The sequence below is a fragment of the Hippopotamus amphibius genome, chromosome 9 (assembly GCF_030028045.1).
Source record: "Hippopotamus amphibius kiboko isolate mHipAmp2 chromosome 9, mHipAmp2.hap2, whole genome shotgun sequence".
Taxonomy (NCBI): domain Eukaryota; kingdom Metazoa; phylum Chordata; class Mammalia; order Artiodactyla; family Hippopotamidae; genus Hippopotamus; species Hippopotamus amphibius.
In genome coordinates, this window is record NC_080194.1 from 132,979,659 (window position 1) to 132,999,458 (window position 19,800).

At 41.4% G+C, this 19,800-nt stretch overlaps 2 protein-coding genes across 8 annotated transcripts in view; both read left to right on the forward strand.

The window, feature by feature from the left end:
* The window catches only part of ERCC4 (ERCC excision repair 4, endonuclease catalytic subunit), a 34,729-nt gene extending 29,103 nt beyond the window's left edge, over positions 1-5,626 (forward strand). Inside the window, exons 11-12 of one of the 2 annotated variants that reach the window (XR_009055590.1) lie at positions 2-801; positions 1,199-5,626. Coding sequence is in view for 1 of the 2 variants with exons in the window: in XM_057750430.1 (XP_057606413.1) it covers positions 2-735 (734 nt within the window). In the remaining variant the exon portion in view is untranslated. Of the gene's footprint in view, position 1 lies in introns of both variants that reach the window. The other variant, XM_057750430.1, reaches the window with a different exon arrangement.
* A 2,609-nt stretch (positions 5,627-8,235) lies between these two features.
* The window catches only part of MRTFB (myocardin related transcription factor B), a 284,571-nt gene continuing 273,006 nt past the window's right edge, over positions 8,236-19,800 (forward strand). Inside the window, exons 1-3 of one of the 6 annotated variants that reach the window (XM_057748312.1) lie at positions 8,236-8,350; positions 8,510-8,602; positions 10,820-10,914. The gene's annotated coding sequence lies outside the window, so the exon portion shown is untranslated. The other 5 variants (XM_057748313.1, XM_057748309.1, XM_057748316.1 and 2 more) reach the window with 5 other exon arrangements.

A 19,800-nucleotide genomic window follows, 5' to 3' on the forward strand; every position in this document is an offset into this window, starting at 1 on the left:
GGTGGCCAGGAGCAGAATGGTACCCAGCAAAGCATCGTTGTGGACATGCGTGAGTTTCGCAGCGAACTCCCATCTCTGATCCACCGTCGGGGCATCGACATCGAGCCCGTGACCTTAGAGGTCGGAGACTACATTCTGACTCCAGAAATGTGTGTGGAGCGCAAGAGCATCAGCGATCTGATCGGCTCTTTGAACAACGGCCGCCTCTACAGCCAGTGCATCTCCATGTCCCGCTACTACAAGCGGCCGGTGCTTCTGATCGAGTTTGACCCCACTAAGCCCTTCTCCCTCATGTCCCGAGGCGCCTTCCACCAGGAGATCTCCAGCAACGATGTCAGCTCCAAGCTCACCCTGCTTACGCTGCACTTCCCCAGGCTCCGGCTCCTCTGGTGCCCGTCCCCGCATGCCACCGCCGAGCTGTTTGAGGAGCTGAAACAGAACAAGCCACAGCCAGACGCGGGCATGGCCATGGCCGTGACAGCCGATTCCGAGACCCTCCCCGAGGCAGAGAAGTACAACCCCGGTCCCCAGGACTTCTTGTTAAAAATGCCAGGCGTGAATGCCAAAAACTGTCGCTCCTTGATGAACCACGTTAAGAACATCGCCGAGTTAGCAGGCCTGTCCCTCGACGAGCTGGCGAGCGTGCTGGGGAACGCGGCCAGTGCCAAGCAGCTCCACGACTTCATTCACACCTCCTATGCAGAGGTCCTGTCCAAAGGGAAAATGAAAAGATGAACACAGTGCTGCCTGTTTTCTTATTCTGTGACTGTGCTTCTCAGCAGCTCTTGCCCGCCCTCACAGGTCTTTACTAATTAGCAGCCCAGTAGCTCATTCTCTTCCAGCCTTGGAACGATTGTGCTGTTTCCTCATCAGGGCACCAGAGGCCAAGGCTCAGCCCTGAACTCTGCGTTTAGGAATCCTTTTTACTTCTCACGCCTGCTCTCCTCCCTCCCTGTACCATCCACACCAGGTCTAGTATGTTCCATTTTTACGTGAGGTGCTGTCAGGGTCAGGGAAAGAGTCTGCAGGTGTTTATAGGAGACCATTTCTGAAACACACAGAAACTTAGGTTTCCTCCACAGACTGATAAAACGCACAGTCATGTTCTTGCCCTCTGCCTACAGGGGGGCCCCTGGGACACTGAGAAGGGAACATCTCTGCCATTCCTGACCTGTTCTCTCCTCCATGTTTTCCTCAGCTGCGTGCTTCTCCCACCAGTCTGCCTCTGGGATAAATTCATGGGGACGTCCTGCTGCTAATTTAAGAAAGACATCCACCTCTGAAACCAGCCGATCGGTCTTTAATCACCTGAAGATATGTAGCGTATACCATAACTATAACTTGGTTGTGCAAAACCAGTGTTTTTAAAACATAGAATGAATTACCTATTTACAAAACTGGATGGTGTAGGTGAAGGAGCCCTGAAAATGCTCAGTTTTTACAGGTGTTTTATCTTCCCGAGTCCCAGCGATCTCTAAGCCCAGATGGCCAGTCCCCGAGTCTCATAGACTCCCTCCTTCCCAGCCTCTCCTCACCTGTCTTGGGACCCCCAGCTCGGGTCCTCTCCCAGGTCTCCACCCACTGCATCCCTGTGCCAGAGTGGCCTCCTGCCTCTGTGTGAGGACCGGCACCCAAGCAAAGGAGGGACCCACAGTTTTTAAGATTTGACCTTCTTTCCTTGAGCTAGAAGTGTCGTAAGGAAATGGAAGATCAATGCATAGATATATAAAAATCCTAAAGAAATTTATATATGTTTTAAAATCCATAAAGAAAACAATCTCATTCCAGACCGCCTTCTGGTTGATCTAGTTTCGCTTCTTACTGAAGTATACATACAGGACATTCACAACATCTTTGTGCAGTTTTTAAACTTTTATATTGAAACATTATTAACTTAGGTATTATTCACATATTCAGTGATGAGTAGTAAGTTTTCTACCTCAAGAGCTGCTGCAGACATCAGTTCCGCTGGCCGCGTCACATAGGGTCACGTTTTGTCAGCGTCAGCCATGTTTTTATTTGTCACACTGTTTGAACTTGGAGTAGACAGTGGACCATGCAACACAAAATGGTCTTCAATTTAATAGCAGTCTTTCAACTGTCATCTCGAAGCTGAGCCTCTCATCTTGACATCTTGACTTCTTGTATGTCAATATACGTTGAAGTGTGTGGATTTTGAACTCTATACGAGGGTACTGCAAGAATGAATTAAGGGGTCTCAAGGAGCCATATTTGTTATCCTCTAACTCTTTAGAGTGACTTGGAGAGGAGAGAAGAGGACAAGAAATGAAAATTAGTTTAAGGTAGGATAAAGATTGGGCTACTAATTTTGTTCCAGGGTTAAAAATATACCCTTGAGAACAGAAAACAAAAATGTCAGGCACATATGTTAACTCTCACCTTTGTATGAATTTCTTTATTTAAGCATTCAGTCATAGTTAAAAGTACATTAAAATAGATACCACCTCAAATAGTAATGGTTATAATTTTTTTTCACTCTGTCCTAGCACTTCTGCTTGAGAGATGTAATTTCTATTTTTTTTCTCCTGGTATAATTCCACCTGCCTTTTATTGTTCTTTCGTTACATAAAAGGAAAATCCTATCAGAGCACATTCTTTGATAAGGATTTCACTCCAAGTTAAGTTTTCAAAAATAAGCTCTCTTAAAGCTGCCATTTTAAACAGTCTTGTTATCTGCTACAACATAGAAAAAAAACAGTTTTTCCTTAGAGAGCCAGTGTCCTCTGGCTCCCAGTTTCTGTTATTTGCTGTAGTACCTACTAGACATCTTAAAGACGGTATACCAGCTCATGTGTGTTTGAGCTATGAGCATTAGTTTCTAATGAACTCTAAAATGGTCATTATAGTTGAAGGGCTCTCACTGCCACTCCCTCTTCCAACTAAATTAATATATTTTAGTGTTTCCAGTTGTGGAAAGCCTTCAGTACAACCATCATGTATTTAGTTTTGTTAAGTTCTTTTACAAATTTTTATAGTCTAAGAATCTTTGGCAAAGAACGAGAAATGCGTGCTGTTGCAAAAACTATATCACTTTATTTTCTAGCATCATTTTATTAACTTTGCCTTTTTCTTTGAAAATCGCGAATATACACTTTACTTATGAACTCATGCTTAGCTTTTTTAAAACCTTTTTTAAAAACTTGAGGCCAGCGTTTTTCTAGTTTACAAGTTTTTTGCATAAAACTCAGAGCATATGAAATATTGTGAGAAATCGTTTTCAGTTTGGTTTAACTCATAGTGTCTCTCGATACTTTCTTAAAATTATGTAAGAAGAAATCATTTTTAATAGTGGCCATAAATAATATCTTTTTGACAGTAAGTTACCGTTTCTTTACTTGGAGGCTTAGTATGTCTACATGTCTGTGTATGTTTGGTACATCCAGAATGCAGTTTCCAAGCACATGAGGGGCTGAAAATAATTGTCTCACTTATCAACCCACCAAAACACAGAGGGTTAAGTCTAGATTCAGTTGTGTTGAGATAGCAGAGCATAGAGGGAGTAAATGGCCTGCAGCAGGAAAACCTACACTGAAGCCAGTCTGGAGAAGTGGGTGGGGGAGAAAGACAGGCATTATTCGTCTTTGCTTTTGTTTTTCAAGCATAATTTGATATTCTTTTGGCTCAGAAAACTTCTTTAGGGAAATTCCCTTTTCTTTTGTGTTCAGTTTATCCTAGGAATGTCCCTTAAGGACCAACATTTCAGGAAAATTCTTTTCTCAGGCTTGAGCATATTAAAATTTACCCAGACTTCGACATGAGTTGTCACTTTTCTTCATTATTTTGCTTTCTATTTTGGTTTATAGCTATTTCCTGTCTGATTCTGAACTTCAGTACTTAATTTACCATCTTTATCCACGGGTTTTTGGTGGCCTCCACCAGTGTTGTTTTTTTGATTTAAGGGTATATAAGCCAAAATTTGGGTGGCAGGGAGACCTAACCATTTACATCAATTTACAACAGAGCTGTTTGTGTGCGTTTTAATAAAATGTGTATTTATTTGGTATTCTCCTCAGCATTCTGTGGGCAAGGTACAAATAACCATGTGTAGTGAAAGGGAATATATCCCCAGTACGTTATAGTTACCAGTGTGTTGGTAAATATAATTTAAAATTCAGAGAATATTTAATGGATTTTTTTATGCAGAATAAAAGATTAGAGCTGAAATGCGCTTAGAACCATTGCTTTGGCATTTGACTGGCTTGGTAAACCCATTTTCTAAGGCTTCAGCGTATTTTTCTTTTGGTTATTTTCCTTTACTGCTTTTCATTTTGTAGCATGTGTCCTTAAGGAGGGGAGAGAACCATTCTTCTGAAAATACTCATTTGTTGACAGTGTAATGAATATGTGGTGAGTACAATGCCTGGGACACCTTAACTAACAAAGATTAATTTCCTGCCACCTCTGACTCATACATTTTTGTTCCTTTAACGTCAAAGTCGAGAGAAGTCAATTATTCTTTTGACACATCGAGAATTTATTGTAGCCTCTTAAGCAAGTTAATTATTAATTTCCTAATTGACTCATTTCAGTGATTTAATTATTTTGCTTCTGCTTTGAGATGTAGAACCGAAACCCTCTTTAACATAAGGTATCAGAGAGTTTATTTCTCAAAATGTTTTAATGTCCAAATACTTTGGTGGAATAATGAACCCTTACTCAGTAGTAATATAACTCACATTTATTAGCACTTGTGCTTTATCTCATTAATGCTCATGGCAAAGCCATAAAGGTACTATTACTTAAAATCCTCTTTTACAATGGTGAAACGGAGGCACAGAGAGGTTAAGTAATTTTTCTAGGGTCACCCAGTAGTAAATGGTGGAACCATGATTTGAACTCAAGCAATTTGACTCCAGAGCCCATGATGAAATCCTGGGGACAAAGGAGGGTCGGTGGAGAGTGGGAGACTGTGCTTCATGTCCGCTTTCTTAAATCTAATGACAAACACAGAAAAAACAGATTGGTTTGTTTCCATTCCTCTCAGAGAAGAGTGTCAAGAGCAAGTATGCAAAACTTGGAAATAGGTCACAGAGAATACTGAGTACTCTTTCTCTGTAGACCTGGATGTTGTCTAGTGACCTCTGTTCCCCGGGGGATTATCTGATTTTCTAGGGCTGTGAACCTTTTGCTGACTGATTAGGAAGGCTGTTCTGCAAGCTTACAAGAATAGAGGTTAACTTGCAGAAAACCGATAGCATTACAAATGATTCTTGTCCAGTGACATCACAAAGATTATTGCCTAGTGGGACATTAATCAGTTTTGCATTTGTTAGCAAATTTATTTCTGCATTCCTTTGACCAACTACAGATCTCTAGGTCCTTGAATTTTCTCTTGAATCAGTCTAACGTCTCACTGGCTTCCTTATTAATTGAACTGAATAAAATCTTTAACTTCTATTATTTTTCTATTTCTATGAGAGTCATGTTTTTAACCTTTTGAAAATTGTACTTTGCAAATGGTGTTGCCAACATGAGGTCCCATATAATGATGAAACCCTAGTTCCAGCCTAATTCATCCTGAAATGAAACCTTGTAAACTAGTAAAACTGTACCTTGGAACTAAGACATTAATATTAAAAACTATAAATTGATTAAATATTTAAGAACCGTAGACACGTTTGAAGATGCTGGCTCAATGTTCCTCTTTTTATCATTGTGTTTACAAAAGCTCAACTGAATCTTTAATCTGAGTTCCTTTTCTGTGTCGCATTATCAGTGTTAAAGAGACTGATTTATGAATTAAAAAAAGAGAAATTTCAGACATTCCCAAGAACCTATTTGCATGAAGAAAATATTTCTACACCAAAAAGAACAGTGCTCTCTGAGGGCCTGGGAGAAAGGTAAAAAAAAATCAACTTGTGATTTCAAACAAGGGAATTTCCTGGGATTCATGGAAATAGAAAATAAACTGGGTCTGATGAAATGGTGACACGATATATTTGAGATCACATCTGGGGACACTTTTTTCCATAATGTTGAGCTCCAGAATTTTGGTGTCAATGAGAGAATGCCTTTCACTGAGTAAGAGATTTGCTTCCCTGTGCAACTTTGTTTCTGGGAAGGGTGACACCCAACAGAAGCTTAGGGAAGAAGAAAGCTCAGTAGACCAAGGGAAGCGTGACCGGGCAAGTTTTTTTTTGGCAGAAGGCATTTATTGCACAAGGCAGAGGGCTCTCTCTGGGCTCGGTGCTGTAACAGTCTGTGCCATCAAGGACGTTCAGTTGTGCAGTAAAGAGAAGTCAAAGAACAAGAGCAAGTAGAATAATAAAAATGCCACAAGAGAGAGATAAGTGCTCTAGGGGTCAGAGGAAGATGTCATATCCACTGGTAGGGAGCGGGGGTGGCCTCAGAGAGAAGGTAGAATGCAAGATGCGTTTTAAAGAACAGCTAAGATTTCATCAGACAGACATGCAGACAGTGCACTTAAGTCCAAGTCCAGAGCACTAACAAAGAAACAGATGGGGAATAGAATGGTGTTTAAAGAAAGAGTGGTGAACAGCAGAGTTGGAGCAAGACACGGGTCATATCTTAGGAGTCTCTGAAGTGCTAGACTCAAGGAGTTTGTCCTTACTTCAGTAGGAAAACGAATGTTTGAGTAAGGGAAGGACGTGACCAAGAAGTCTGTATTAAGACTTCAGTCTGACAGTAGTGAGTTTGAAACGGAAAGGAACTAACATCAACTGAGCACTTAAAGTGCACCAGATATTTTACATATGTTACCCCATTAAATCCTCACACCCGGAAGTAGGGATTATACCTCCTTTACAGGTGAGGAGAGTGAGACTCAGGATTAAGAAATTGAAGTCACAATGGAAGTAAATGGCAGAGGTGGGACTCCAACTCAAAGCCTACTTTCTTTCTACCATACCTTGCTACCTCAGAGGAAGGGCTAGAGGTGAAAATTCCATTTCAGAAGCTGCTGTAAAAATCTCAGCTACAGGTGATGACAGCCAGAACTCAGATGATAGCTTTGGAAATGGAAAGAAGGACATACATGGAAGAAGCATCAAAGGACAGTCTATGGAATGTGGCGAAGAAAATGTCTGCCTAGGAAGAGTCTAAATAACATTCAGCCTTTAAGTTTCAGGAAATGATGAAGCCATTAACATAAACAAAGAGTTTGGAAAAGGGGACTTCCTAGGTGGCACAGTGGTTAAGAACCCACGTGCCAATGCAGGGGACACGGGTTCAATCCCTGCCCCAGGAAGATCTCACATGCCGCAGAGCAACAAAGCCCATGTGCCATAACTATTGAGCCTGTGCTTTAGAGCCCGTGAGCCACAACTATTGAGCTCATGTGCCTAGAGCCCGTCCTCTGCAACAAGAGAAGCCACCACAATGAGCCCACGCACCACAATGAAGAGTAGCCCCCACTCTCTGCAACTAGAGAAAGCCCGTGTGCAGCAACGAAGACCCAACACAACCAATAAAAAATAAATTTTTTTAAAAATAAATAAAAATAAAAACAAACACAGGGACTTCCCTGGTGGCACAGTGGTTAAGAATCCACCTGCCAATGCAGGGGACATGGGTTCAAGCCCTGGTCTGGGGAGATCCCACATGCCGTGGAGCAACCAAGCCCATGTGCCACAACTACTGAAGCCTGTGCGCCTAGAGCCCGTGCTTCACAACAGGAGAAGCCACCACAGTGAAGAGTAGCCCCCGCTTGCTGCAACTAGAGAAAGCCTTCACGTAGCAACGAAGACCCAATGCAGCCAAAAACTAAATAAGTAAATAAATGAATTTATAAAAAAACAACAAAAAAACACATTGTACAGCAGAAACTAACACAACATTGTAAAGCAATTATACTCCAATAAAATAAATAAAAAATAAAAACAAAAAAAACCCAATATGCTAAAAAAAAAAAGTCTGGAGAAGGATCCGATTGTGATGGGAAGATTAAACTCCATTTTGATCAAGTTCATTTTGAGGTAACCCATCGTCAGGTGGACAGTCTCAGCTGAAGGTGTAGTAGACATCTGCTTCAAAGTGAGAATTGAAGACATCAGATAAATAGTTTAAGTACGGAACAGGCAGGACTTTAGAAAATGCCTAACTTTAGGAGGTGAGACTATAGGAGACAGACTATAAAAAGAAGATTCTGAGTCATGCAGCAACCAGAATCAAAAGAGAGGATTTCAAGGGAGTGACCCACAGGGTTAGGAGTGGAGCAGTAGGAACTCTGGTGGCCTCAGTTTGCGGCAAGGCAGAGAGCTCTGGGCATCCCAGGTGGTGGTTGCAGGGAGCCTCAGGACACACACCAGAGTGAGGGGCCGCAGGAAGCCCTGGACAGTGCGGATGAAGAATGGGCAAACCCATGGCCAAGGTGATTTTGCAGGTGATCAGAAGGAAGGATCAGAGCCAAGTGAGAGAAGGAAGATGCTAGAGAGAACAGATAATTAATGGAACCAAAATCCAGTGCTGAGGGGCCTGGGGGTGGAGGGAAGAAAGAGTGGTTTTGCTTTTCTTCCTTTCACACCTACAGAAAACCTGTTTTCATACTGATTTGGCTCTTCTTAAAAAATCAGCATTTAGAGTACCACGTACCCCCAACTTGGAACAGAACTGGCAAGCCACAGTAAGTAACAATGAGCCCTTTTCCCAAGCCTGTTTTAAGAACAAATGCTGCTGTTTAGCGGTGAGGTCTGCTTGTGTTTAAGCTGGAGGCAGGGGGATGGCCCAGAACCCCTCTGTTTGTAACCTGGCTGGATAGTTTTGTTATTCTTTAAAGCGTCCCCTTCAGCGATTTAGGAAGCCAAAATACGTGCTGGCTCATGCCGTCTGGAAACTGAAAGTCTGTTCAGCAGCTCTCACTAGCCAATCCTGAGACTTGGTGAGGATTTTTATTTTGGTCATCCTGCGCCTACTGTAACTGGGGCGGCTGAGTTGCTATGGTGATTTGTCCCCCAAACAGAGCACTTTGCTGCAATACCTTGAAACAGCAGATCAATTACTTTACGTTGACTTGATCATGACATTAATTCTAGCTGAAATATCCACCCTGCTCCCATCAGGACTTGTGTTCAGGAATTTTAAATCAGAGCCAAGAAGGCACTGGCTAAAAGAATCACAATTCAGGCTTTTTAAACGCTGGCCTTCGCTATTCCTGCCACTGAGGCTGTTGGCTCACAGCCTAAAACTACCAGGGGAGGCGGGTTGAAGCTGAGGGAACGTTCATCATTGAAGCAATTATGTGGTTAATCGCTCCAGTGTGGGCACCGGCTGCAAGTTGTGACTCACGCTCTATTCTGTCACTAATAATTGGGGGCGGTGGACAGGATGCACAGAAAACTCTGCTGCTTTTTCCCAATTCTCCCGCAAATCTGCAAGTTGCTAAGACCTGGCCTTGAAGTGTGGGGAGGGAGACAGACCTCCACTCCTCAACGTGGCCCTCCCTGTGTCCACCGGTAGGGGTCCCCATTGAGTCACCGGACACTTTAAGGAGGACTGCACTTTGAATGGGGGTGTATCTGCCTCTGATTCTTGCCCAACTGTGACATGGGAAAGAAAAAAAGGAGCTGCCCGATTTCCAGCATGACTCATTATAAACAAACGGAGGACAGATTGACTGCCTCTTATCAGAGACCGAGTATGCGCCCCAGGACTGAGGGTGAGTCATACTGGAAGTCCCAAGTCTTTTGTTGGTCAGAAGATTGTTTTCCCTGCGGAAGTGGTGGATTTGGGGCCAGGGGCGGTGCTACTGACTTGATTCAATACTGTCAGTGACCCCCTGGTAAGCCCTGGACTCCTAGGTGAGATCTGACTCCCTCAAAAACAAAAAGCCTTCCAAATTGAAGATAAAAACTGGCCGTATCCACAAGGAAACTCATTGGGAGTTGATGGAAATGTCCAGAATTTTGCAGTGATGCTATCACAACATATACATATGCCAGTTATCATTCAAAGCATACACTTTAAGTATGTGGCGTTTATTGTATGTCCATTATACCGCAAAGATTTTGTTTTTAAGAAATAAACACAGTTAACAGATTGGTGGGGGAAAAAAAAAAAAGACCTGGCCAACCCATTTTTATGGTGATTTATCCTGAAGCCCTCGGTATAGGGCCTCACTGCGCCATCCATACCCTTCTGTTGCTTTGTATTTACATGCAAACACAGACGAGGGGTACACGCATGAAAGGACGATGACGTCATACCACCTAACGCTGCTGTGCAGATCCCACACACCCAGCGTGTGTGCTGGTGGGGGAGTTATTTATTTTTACTGACCCCTGACCTAAGACAGCAGGAGTAGGTACAGCATAGGCTAGCAACAAATTTGGAGAGGGGGAAGATGCTGGGTAGGAAAGGCAAAAAGAAGGACCTGCCATGCACATGCCCCCACCCACTCCCTGGCAGCCTCGAGACTGGAGACCTGTTTATTCCCCGGGCGCCTTCCCATTTCAGCAAATACAAGTCGGAGCAAGCCAACGGCGTAACCCACGCCCAGGAGTTTCGCCGATGCGCGGTGCCGACAGATCCCGCACACGTGAAATGACTTAACACTTGGATCCTCCACCCACCCCACCCACCCCACCCCCCCAGCAAACCCACAAGCAAGTTAATTTAGGGGGAAATGAACACATATGTGTTTAGGTGGCCAAAAAAAAAAAAAAAGATCCAGTGGTTTGGAAGGTACGGCTAATCAAGAACGAGCCACAGTGAAGGGAGGAGCAGCCCAGATGTTTTCAGATGTGACCGACCTCAATTGGGAAAATATGACTATGAGTTTAGAAGAAGATTGTGGGCCAGCTCACAGTCTTCTGAAAAGTATGTGGTATTTTTCAACTTTCAGACCGCATGCACATGGTGGACAGGAAAAGTGACTTTTTCTTCCTCCTCCTAGAGAGATTCTCTGGCTAATACCTGCTTCTGCTGATAACCTTGTGGGTAAGGTTTTAATTATTTCTTTCATTGTTGCTGTCTTTTGGTGGACAAATTCAATGGACACAACAAAATGATTTGGAAAATTTGTCATCTTTACAAGAGGGTCATTAATGTAGAAGGGCTTTGTCAATCTCATCTCTCTGTTACTAAATCTGTGTGTGCGCAGGTGTGCAGGCGCACATGCTATTTTCTGACTCCCTGGATTCTGTATATACTTTGAAGATATGTCCCTGCCACAGAGGCTGATCTCACATATACTAGCTATCTGTGTCAATTTCCAAAGACAGGCCCAAATTTCAACTATTCATCTGACATACCCCCATAAATACATTCATTCTTTTTAGACTGTTTTTTGCTGTATAGGCACACCATGGAGATACCGCAGGTTTGATTCCAGACCACCTCAAGAAAGCAAATATCATAGTAAAGCAAGTCACAGGAATTTGGGGGGTTCCCAGGGCATATAAAAGTTATGTTTACGCTGTACTGTTGTCTATTAAGTGTGCAATAGCATTATGTCTAAAAGACAATGTACGTACTTTAAAGAATACTCTATTGCTAAAACATGCTGTCATCCGAGCCTTCCACGAGTCATGGCAGTAACATCAAAGATAACAGATCACCACAACAAATTAATAATGAAAAAAGTCTCAAAATATTTCCAGAATTACCAAAATGTGACACAGAGGCCTGATGTGAGCAAATACTGTTGGAAAAATGCCAATGGACGTGATTGATACTGGTTTGTAAAAAACGCAGTATCTGCAAAGCACAGTAAAACGAGGTGTGCCTGAACAAGCATGATCTGTAGAAAGGATGACTCACTCAGCAAGTGTTTACTCTTGAAATCCAGGGTCTTCAAAATCATTATTTGGAAAACAATGCCAGTTAACTCAACAAACACTCAGGAAGCACCTACTGTGCACCAGCACGTAAGTAGAACACAGTCCAGGGGCTGGAGTTACAGGTTGTTGTTTTTTTCCAGATCTTGAAAGAATCTGAAAAGCAGAGCCAGCTTTTGTATTTGTAATAATGGAATTACAGCAAAGTACTACTTGAGTTAAACACTCTCTCTCTCTCTCTCTCATTGCCTGGAAATGACCAAACCTTCCAAGCACTGTGATATGCATTACAGAGTTCTGGGATGCCATGAGCATAGGTTACAGAGGCTGTAAAAGTAGACTTCATGGCAAACTGCCCAGCAAGGCCTTCTTTCACATTTAATGCCTTGTAGGAATAAGATAGCATGAGACGAGTCTTTCCAGCCGATGAGAGAGCTTAGTTGTCTTGAAAAGTCAAGGAACCAGTGTCCTCAGTTGCTGAAGGTCTTCAGGCTATTCCCTGGTTTCGCTGAGTGGTGTCAGAGGGTGCTTTTGAAATGGAAGAGAATTTTTATGAAAGGAAAGACAAGCCCCAGGTGGGTCTGTTTAAGTTACTCTTTAGAGCAGTTTAGGAGATACCTTTGCGTGTGGTTTGTAATAGGCGCTTCAAACCTTCCATCTATGCCTTCAAACTGAATCTTCAATCTGTCATCCAGATTCAAGCTTCCTGTTTCCTCTAGTTAATAATTGTGTTTCCTTTATCATATTCTAACTTTCATTTAACATAGGTTTTTTTTCTTATTGGACCCCTAGTGCACAGAAGTGCATATTTAATTAATAATCCTTGGTTCATGAAACACATTCACCACTGATCCATGCATGACTTGCTTTATTTAGTTTGTTATTTTTAATACTGCAGGAAGTATTCATGAAGCCACTCCCCTCCAAAAAACCTAGAACCTTGATAATCAGATAACCTACGTCTAACCATATAAATCTACCCCACCCTATTTCCCTGCTTCCCCCACACCAAAGTGAACCCTTATCCTGGTTTATGTATTCAGTATGCTCTTGCTTTCTTTTTTATCTAGTCTCACTGTTTTATGTAAATATATATATAAAATATATATTCATCGTGTTATATGTAATTTTTTAGGACTTACAACTGTTAAGATTCATCTATTGTTGCATGTTGCTGTCTTTTGTTTGTTTTGGCTCCTCTATAATATTTTATTATATGTGGCCCACAGTTTATCCAGCGACCCTCTCATTACTGGTCGTTTGGGTTGTTCACTGATACTTAATATCGTAAACAGTACTTTTACAAACATTCTTGTACCTGGTTTTATACATGTGCAAACATTTCTCTGGGGCGTATACCCTGTTGAGTTGGACAGCATACATGCACTCGGTGTCAGCACAAAGCCAAACTGTTTCCCGAAGTGGTTGCACCAATTTACACCCCCCTCGCCAACGCGTAGGAGAAGATGGGTCCACACGCTCTCCAGCACCTGGTTTTGTCAGGCTTTTTCATTTCTGCCAATTGATTGTATGTGAAATAGTACCTCATTTTGGTTCTGATTTGCATTTTTACCTTTGATGGTGAGCATCTCTTTGAATATGATTGGCCCGATACATCTCCTTTCTTATGAGAAGTGTCTGTGAGTGTTTTTTGCCCACCTTTCTATGAGGGTGAGTCAAAAATGATCTGCACTCCAGTTGTAGAATTTACAGAAGTTTTAATATAATGAGAATGCAGATCATTTTTGACTCACCCTCGTGTAATTGCTGGTGCTTTTCTTGTAAAAATGGTCCTTAATATGTTCTCAATACTAATCGTTTGTTTGCTGTACTTCTTTTCACTTTCTTTAAGGTATCTCTTGATGGATAAAAGTTCTTAATATAATAAAATAGATCAATCTTTTATTTTGTAACTACTGCTTTTTTACATTTTTTTTTCAGTTTTTATTGGCGTATAGTTGATTTACAATGTTGTGTTAGTTTCTGCTGTACAGCAAAATGAATGTTCTGCATACACATATATCCACTCTTTTTTAGATTCTTTTCCCATATAGGTCATTACAGAGCACCGAGTAGAGTTCCCTGTGCTATACAGTAGGTCCTTATTAGTTATCTATTTTATATATAGTAGTGTGCACATGTCAATCCCAGTCTCCCAACTTATCCCTCTTCCCCCTTTCCCCCAGTAACCATAAGATGTAACTAATGCTTTTTATTGAAGAAATCTGTTTTAAAATTATCTAATCACTCTTTTTCTATTGCAATATCTAAAAGATATTCATCTGTATTTTACACAAAACATGAAAAGTCTCTCCCTGGCAGAAGAAACTAGGAAAGCAGAGGTGGGAAGGAGGAAGATACAGAACGCCAGGCACCGGTGCACAGCAGCCTAGGGAGGGGTGGGGATGGGATGTGGGGGGTCGCAAGGCCAGGCCGGGGTGGGATTTATAGGCCTGAAGGCTTTTAGAACATTTACCAGAGGTACTGTGTGCATCCCCTCCTCCCCCACTATAAACAACACATAATCTCATCATATTTGGGCTATAGAAAACAATGCAGAAAATAACCTCCATAGTCCCATCACTTGAGGTTTTTTCTATGCATAATCATGTGCTAATCCCCTGATATACAGGAGATTAACATGTATAGATATTATGTATGTGTGTGTATATATATATATATATACACACACATGCATAGATAACACGTGTATATATATATATATCGCATTCTCATGAAAGGCTGTAACCCTTCATCTCACTACCAGTGCCCTGACATGGACACTTTCCAGATGTGACCATCCTTGACCCAGGAGTGGCCTCCACCAGGGTTGACCATTACTTTAAAAAAAAATGAGCTTCTGCTAAAGAAACTATACTTAGAATCTTGTGTAATGATTAGAAGATAAGAATAGGCAAAAACCTATATGTAATTTTACTAGCCAGAGATGTTGTTTCTGGCATTTTGACATGTATCCTGGGCTGTTTTCTGTCTTTACTTACCTATATATTCCATTTAAAATGCAACCTTCGCATAGATGCTATTGTATATAGTTTTTCAGCGTGATGAGTGTTCTTCCATGTCATTATTTGAGTGGTACAGAGTATTTCCTTTTGTGAGTGGAATCTACAATATTTATCAAATGTGCATCAGAGCCTCCAACCAATCCAAGTTGCTCTCCCACACTCACATCAGCCCTGGACTTTATCAAACCAGTCCTGTACTGTTGACCCTTACGTTTCCAGTGGTTCCCTGTGAGAAGAAATGGTGATATGCGTCTCTTTTACACTAAGCCTATGTGCAAACTCATGATAATGTACTCAGGATAAATTCTGATACGTAGGAATTCCTAATCAAAGAGTAATAATGTCATGATATATCCAGCTAACTTTCTTTCCAAAAAGGTTTTATCAATTTGTATTCTCATCAGCGGGATAAAAGAACCCATCCTCCCACAAACTCACTAAGAATAGCATTGTTGTGACTTTTATCAAAGTACATCAAAGTACACTAAGTTCAGTGTCATTTCACTATTTTAATTTGTATCTCTTCAATTACTATTGACTTTAAAATTTTTCATCTGTTTCTTGGCCATTTGTTTCTCTCTCTCTCTCTCCCCCTGCCCCCCACCCCAGCCCTTTCTGTGTGTATGTGTGTGCGTGTGAATTGTCTATTGGTGTCATCTCCGCTTTTATCGACCCAATATTCTTTATCTTATACCTTTGTAAGAACTATATCTGTTGAGGGTTTTAACAAGTTTCGTAAACAGTGCAAACATTTTTCTAAATTTGTCTTTTGTCTTTTTTTCTATACTTTTGCATTTCAGATTTTTTTAATCTGATATGTTTTGGTATTTTAAAAATTCCCTTTTCATTTGAGAATATGTAAAATTCACCTAAATTTTAGGGAGATATTCTTGTTTCACTTTTTGCATTTAAATCTCTGTTCCATCAAAAACTATGTCAGCTTGTGATAGGAGGTCTGGAGCTAACTTTTTCAAAATGGCTAGCTAGTTTCCTGACACCATTTGTTGAAAAATGTTTTCTTTTTTTAAAAATTTTATTGAAGTATAGTTGATTTACGTTCTGTTAATTTCTGCTGTACAGCAAAGTGATACATATATCAGCTATACATCTATATATTCTTTTTCATATTCCTTTCCATTACAGTTTATAACAAGATATTGAATATAGTTCCATGTGCTACACAGTCGGACCTTGTTGTTTATCATTCTATACATAATAGTTTACATCTACTAACCCCAGACTCCCAATCCCCCCGCCCCTCCCTGGCAACCACAAGTCTGTTCTCTGTGTCAGTGAGTCTGTTTCTGTTTCGTAGATGGGTTCATTTGTGTAATATTTTAGGTTCCACATATAAGTGATATCACATGGTATTTGTCTTTCTCTGTCTGACTTACTTCACTTGTTATGATAATCTCTAGGTCCATCCATATTGCTGCAAATGGCATTATTTCATTCTTTTTTATGGCTGAGTAATATTCCACTGTGTGGGTGTTTGTGTGTGTGTATGACATCTTCTTGATCCATTCATCTGTCAGTGGACATTTAGGTTGCTTCCCTGTCTTGACGATTGTAAATAGTGCTGCCATGAACATAGGGGTGCATGTATCTTTTCAGATTAGAATTTTGTCTGGATTTATGCCCAGGAGGGGGATTGCTGGATCATATGGCAACTCTATGAAAAATGGTTTTCATACCTGCTGATTTGAAGTAGGACTTATACTGTATTTATGTGTACATTTGGATCTGTTTCTGTGCTTTCAAATCTCTTCCTGTTATGTTGACTGTTCCTATAATCATATCTTATAAGTTTAATTATCATTTTATAATAAAGTTTAATTAGTTGTTGGACAGATGCTTCCCTATTATTATACACTGACATTTTTATTGGCTTAGCTGGCTACCCTCAAGCATTTATTCTTCCAGATGAACATTTAAGACTCTTTTGGTCAAGTTTCCCCCCAAAAAAGCTATGTTTAGATTTTTATTGGAATTGTATTGCATTTATGTTATTTTGGTAATAGTGGACATCCTTACAACAATGTTAGGAAAATGGTGTGTTTTACGTTACTTGTGTTGAAGTCGTTTGTCCTGTTCTTCAGCAGTATCTTGTAGTTTGAGCCATACAAATCCTGCACATTTCTTGCCAAGTTAATTCAAAGTTATTTGTTGTTCTTGCAAATGGTGATGAAACTCTTCCCTCCGCCAACCCCAAGTCATTCTGCTATATTAATTTTTGTGCATTTTGTAACCAGCCATCTTGTAGAACTCTTACTCATTCTAAGGGTTTTTCATCGATTCTTTTGGATATTGCAGGTAGCTATCACTTCATTCCCCCAAAATGATAATTTTGTCTCCCTTTCAACATTTATATCTCTTTTTCTAGTTCTTGTCTTCAGCACGGGTTCAGGAATTCAGATGCCCATGAGGCCTAGGCAAGTAATATAAATGAGTGAATTGGGCCTGATGAGGCCTTTGGCAAACAGGAGAGCACAAGTCTTATCTAAAGGGAGAAGTTCTTACTCAGCTCCAGCCATTTTGTGCCATTTGAGAAACAGGCCTCGTGTTGACAGATGGTCAGATGTCTTAAAAGATATACCAAAAATCAGGGTTTTTTAATAAATTTATTTATTTATTGGCTGCATTGGGTCTTTGTTGCTGCACACAGGCTTTCTCTAGTTGCAGTGAGCAGGGGCTACTCTTTGTTGCAGTGCATGGGCTTTTCATTGCAGTGGCTTCTCTTGTTGTGAAGCACAGGCTCTAGGCATGTGGGCTTCCAGTAGTTGTGGCACGCAGGCTCAATAGTTTTGGCTCATGGGCTCTAGGGCACAGGCTCAGTAGTTGTGGTGCATGGGCTTAGTTGCTCCAAGGCATGTGGGATCTTCCCAGACCAGGGATGGAACCTGTGTCCCTTGAATTGGCAGGTGGATTCTTAACCACTCTGCCACCAAGGAAGTCCCCAGGTGTTTTTCAAAATGTGAAATCTATAAGTCATTTAAATGTTGAAAATGAATTCAAATGTTTTAAACAACAGGCAAGTCAAATATAGAATGTCTGATGATGGTCAGGTTCAACCCAGGCTCAGAGTATGCCCCACTTTGGCTGGAACTTCCAGAATTTAAGGATATATTGAAGCATTCTTGCTTCATCCTGGTTTAGTAAAAATGCCTTCATTATTTGACCAATTAGCTATTTTGTAGACTCTTGATTTATTCTTTTTCATGTGAAGCCTCTGTCTCTCTCCAGTTTAACAGGAGTATTGTATGAAGAGAGAATTTTGAATTCTATTAGCTGATATGGTTTTCTTCTTTGATGGGTGAATGTGATGAATCCATGCATTTTCTAATATTGAGCCATCCTTGCCTTTGTGATATGTGGAACTAAGCTATAATTAGTCATGTTACATTATTCTTTTATTATATAGTTGTATTCCATTTTCTGTCTTATTGAAGGGTTACAAAAATAGGAGAGAAAAGTTTTGTTTTGTTTTTGCAGCAAAACTCACCTATCGCCTCCATTGCACAACCACCACTATCCTCTACTTGTCTTCTTGGGTAGTGTGACACTGCTTAGAGGGAAAGGGGAGGTAATAAAACTTCACCATGTCCACCCAGGCATGCTGGAGGATTGGTGGATGATGACTTGGCTTTTGTTTTGCTGAGGGAGAAAGGTTCAAGCTAGATTCTTCTCAGTAAAGAAATCTTGTTTTTTTTTTTTAGAGGCTCTTTGAGGAAGAGGGGGAAAGAACTCTCAGGAAAGGGACCAAGATGTCCAACAGTGTCTGCTGTGGTTTGTGATTTGGTTCCTTTCTCTGATGTCCCATAAAGCTATTAATAAAGTATCCATTTGTCTTCAGTGTGCTGTAGAATTGGGTCTTTTTTTGCAATGTGACAAACTACTAAGCAACTCCACCCTTAGACCCAGTCAAGGGCAGTTCCTGCCTTTGCTTTGCAGGGCCCTGCTCTGTCCCTCCTTTGGCCTCATTTCTCCTTAAAAGGTAAGGAGATCACAGGGTGAAGGTCCTACAAGTGGGTGCAGGCCTGTTTGGGTTGGGAATTCTGAATTCCTGGTGTTTGGGCCCTGTGCCCCCTGCCTTCTACCTAAATGGCCCCAGCGTGTACCCAGGGCCTGTACCCATCCTTTTCTAGGTCTGTCCTCCCAGAAGAGGACAGCATGGCAGGCGTTTGCACTCCTAGGCCTGGAGGAATGACCAAGGACGACTGATTGTGTGGAGGGTGGACAAAGCTTAAACAAGTGAGGTGAAATGTCCACCATATTCCCACAGGTCCACTATGATGTAGGACAGAGCTGAGGGACCATGAGGAAAGAGTGTTCAACTGTCCTTATGCCACTCGATAATATCTTAGAATGCCAAGAAGACTGGGAGAATTCTCAATTCAAACTTGGCTTCCCAAGTGGTTATAAAAGTATATCCATCAAGGTAGAAGTATAACAATTTCTAAGTACAGTTAACTTGACATATTCTTAAACACTTTGGCCAGATGGTGTATGGGCCTCCCTTTAAACTCTTGCTCCAGGCCCCATAATTGCTTGGGGAAAAAGTATTGCGGAGCCGATGTCCTCCAGGGGAGCATGAGACCACCTGGGTTGTCCCGCAAGAGGAAGCAATGCAGGGACTTCTGTATTCATTTGTTTCCCAGATGGTAGATTCAGCCCGTATATTCTCTTCCCTTTCAAAATGGCTGAAATGACCAAAGAAATAGAAAAATACTTTCATCCCTATCTGTCTTAGTCTCTGAGAGCTGCCATAACAAAGCACCACAAGTTGGATAGCTTAAAAGAACAGAACTTTATTCTCTCCCAGTTCCAGCAGTTGGAAATCCAGGTGTCATTAGAGCCATGATCCCTCCAGAGGCTCCAGGGGAGAATCTTTCCAGCTCCTGGGGCTGCTGACAACGCTTGTATGTATGTAGCTACATCCCTCCAGTCTCCGTATTCATCTTCACATGGCCTTCTTCCTTCTGAGTGTGCCTCTGTGTGTCCTCTCCTCTTCTTAGAAGGAC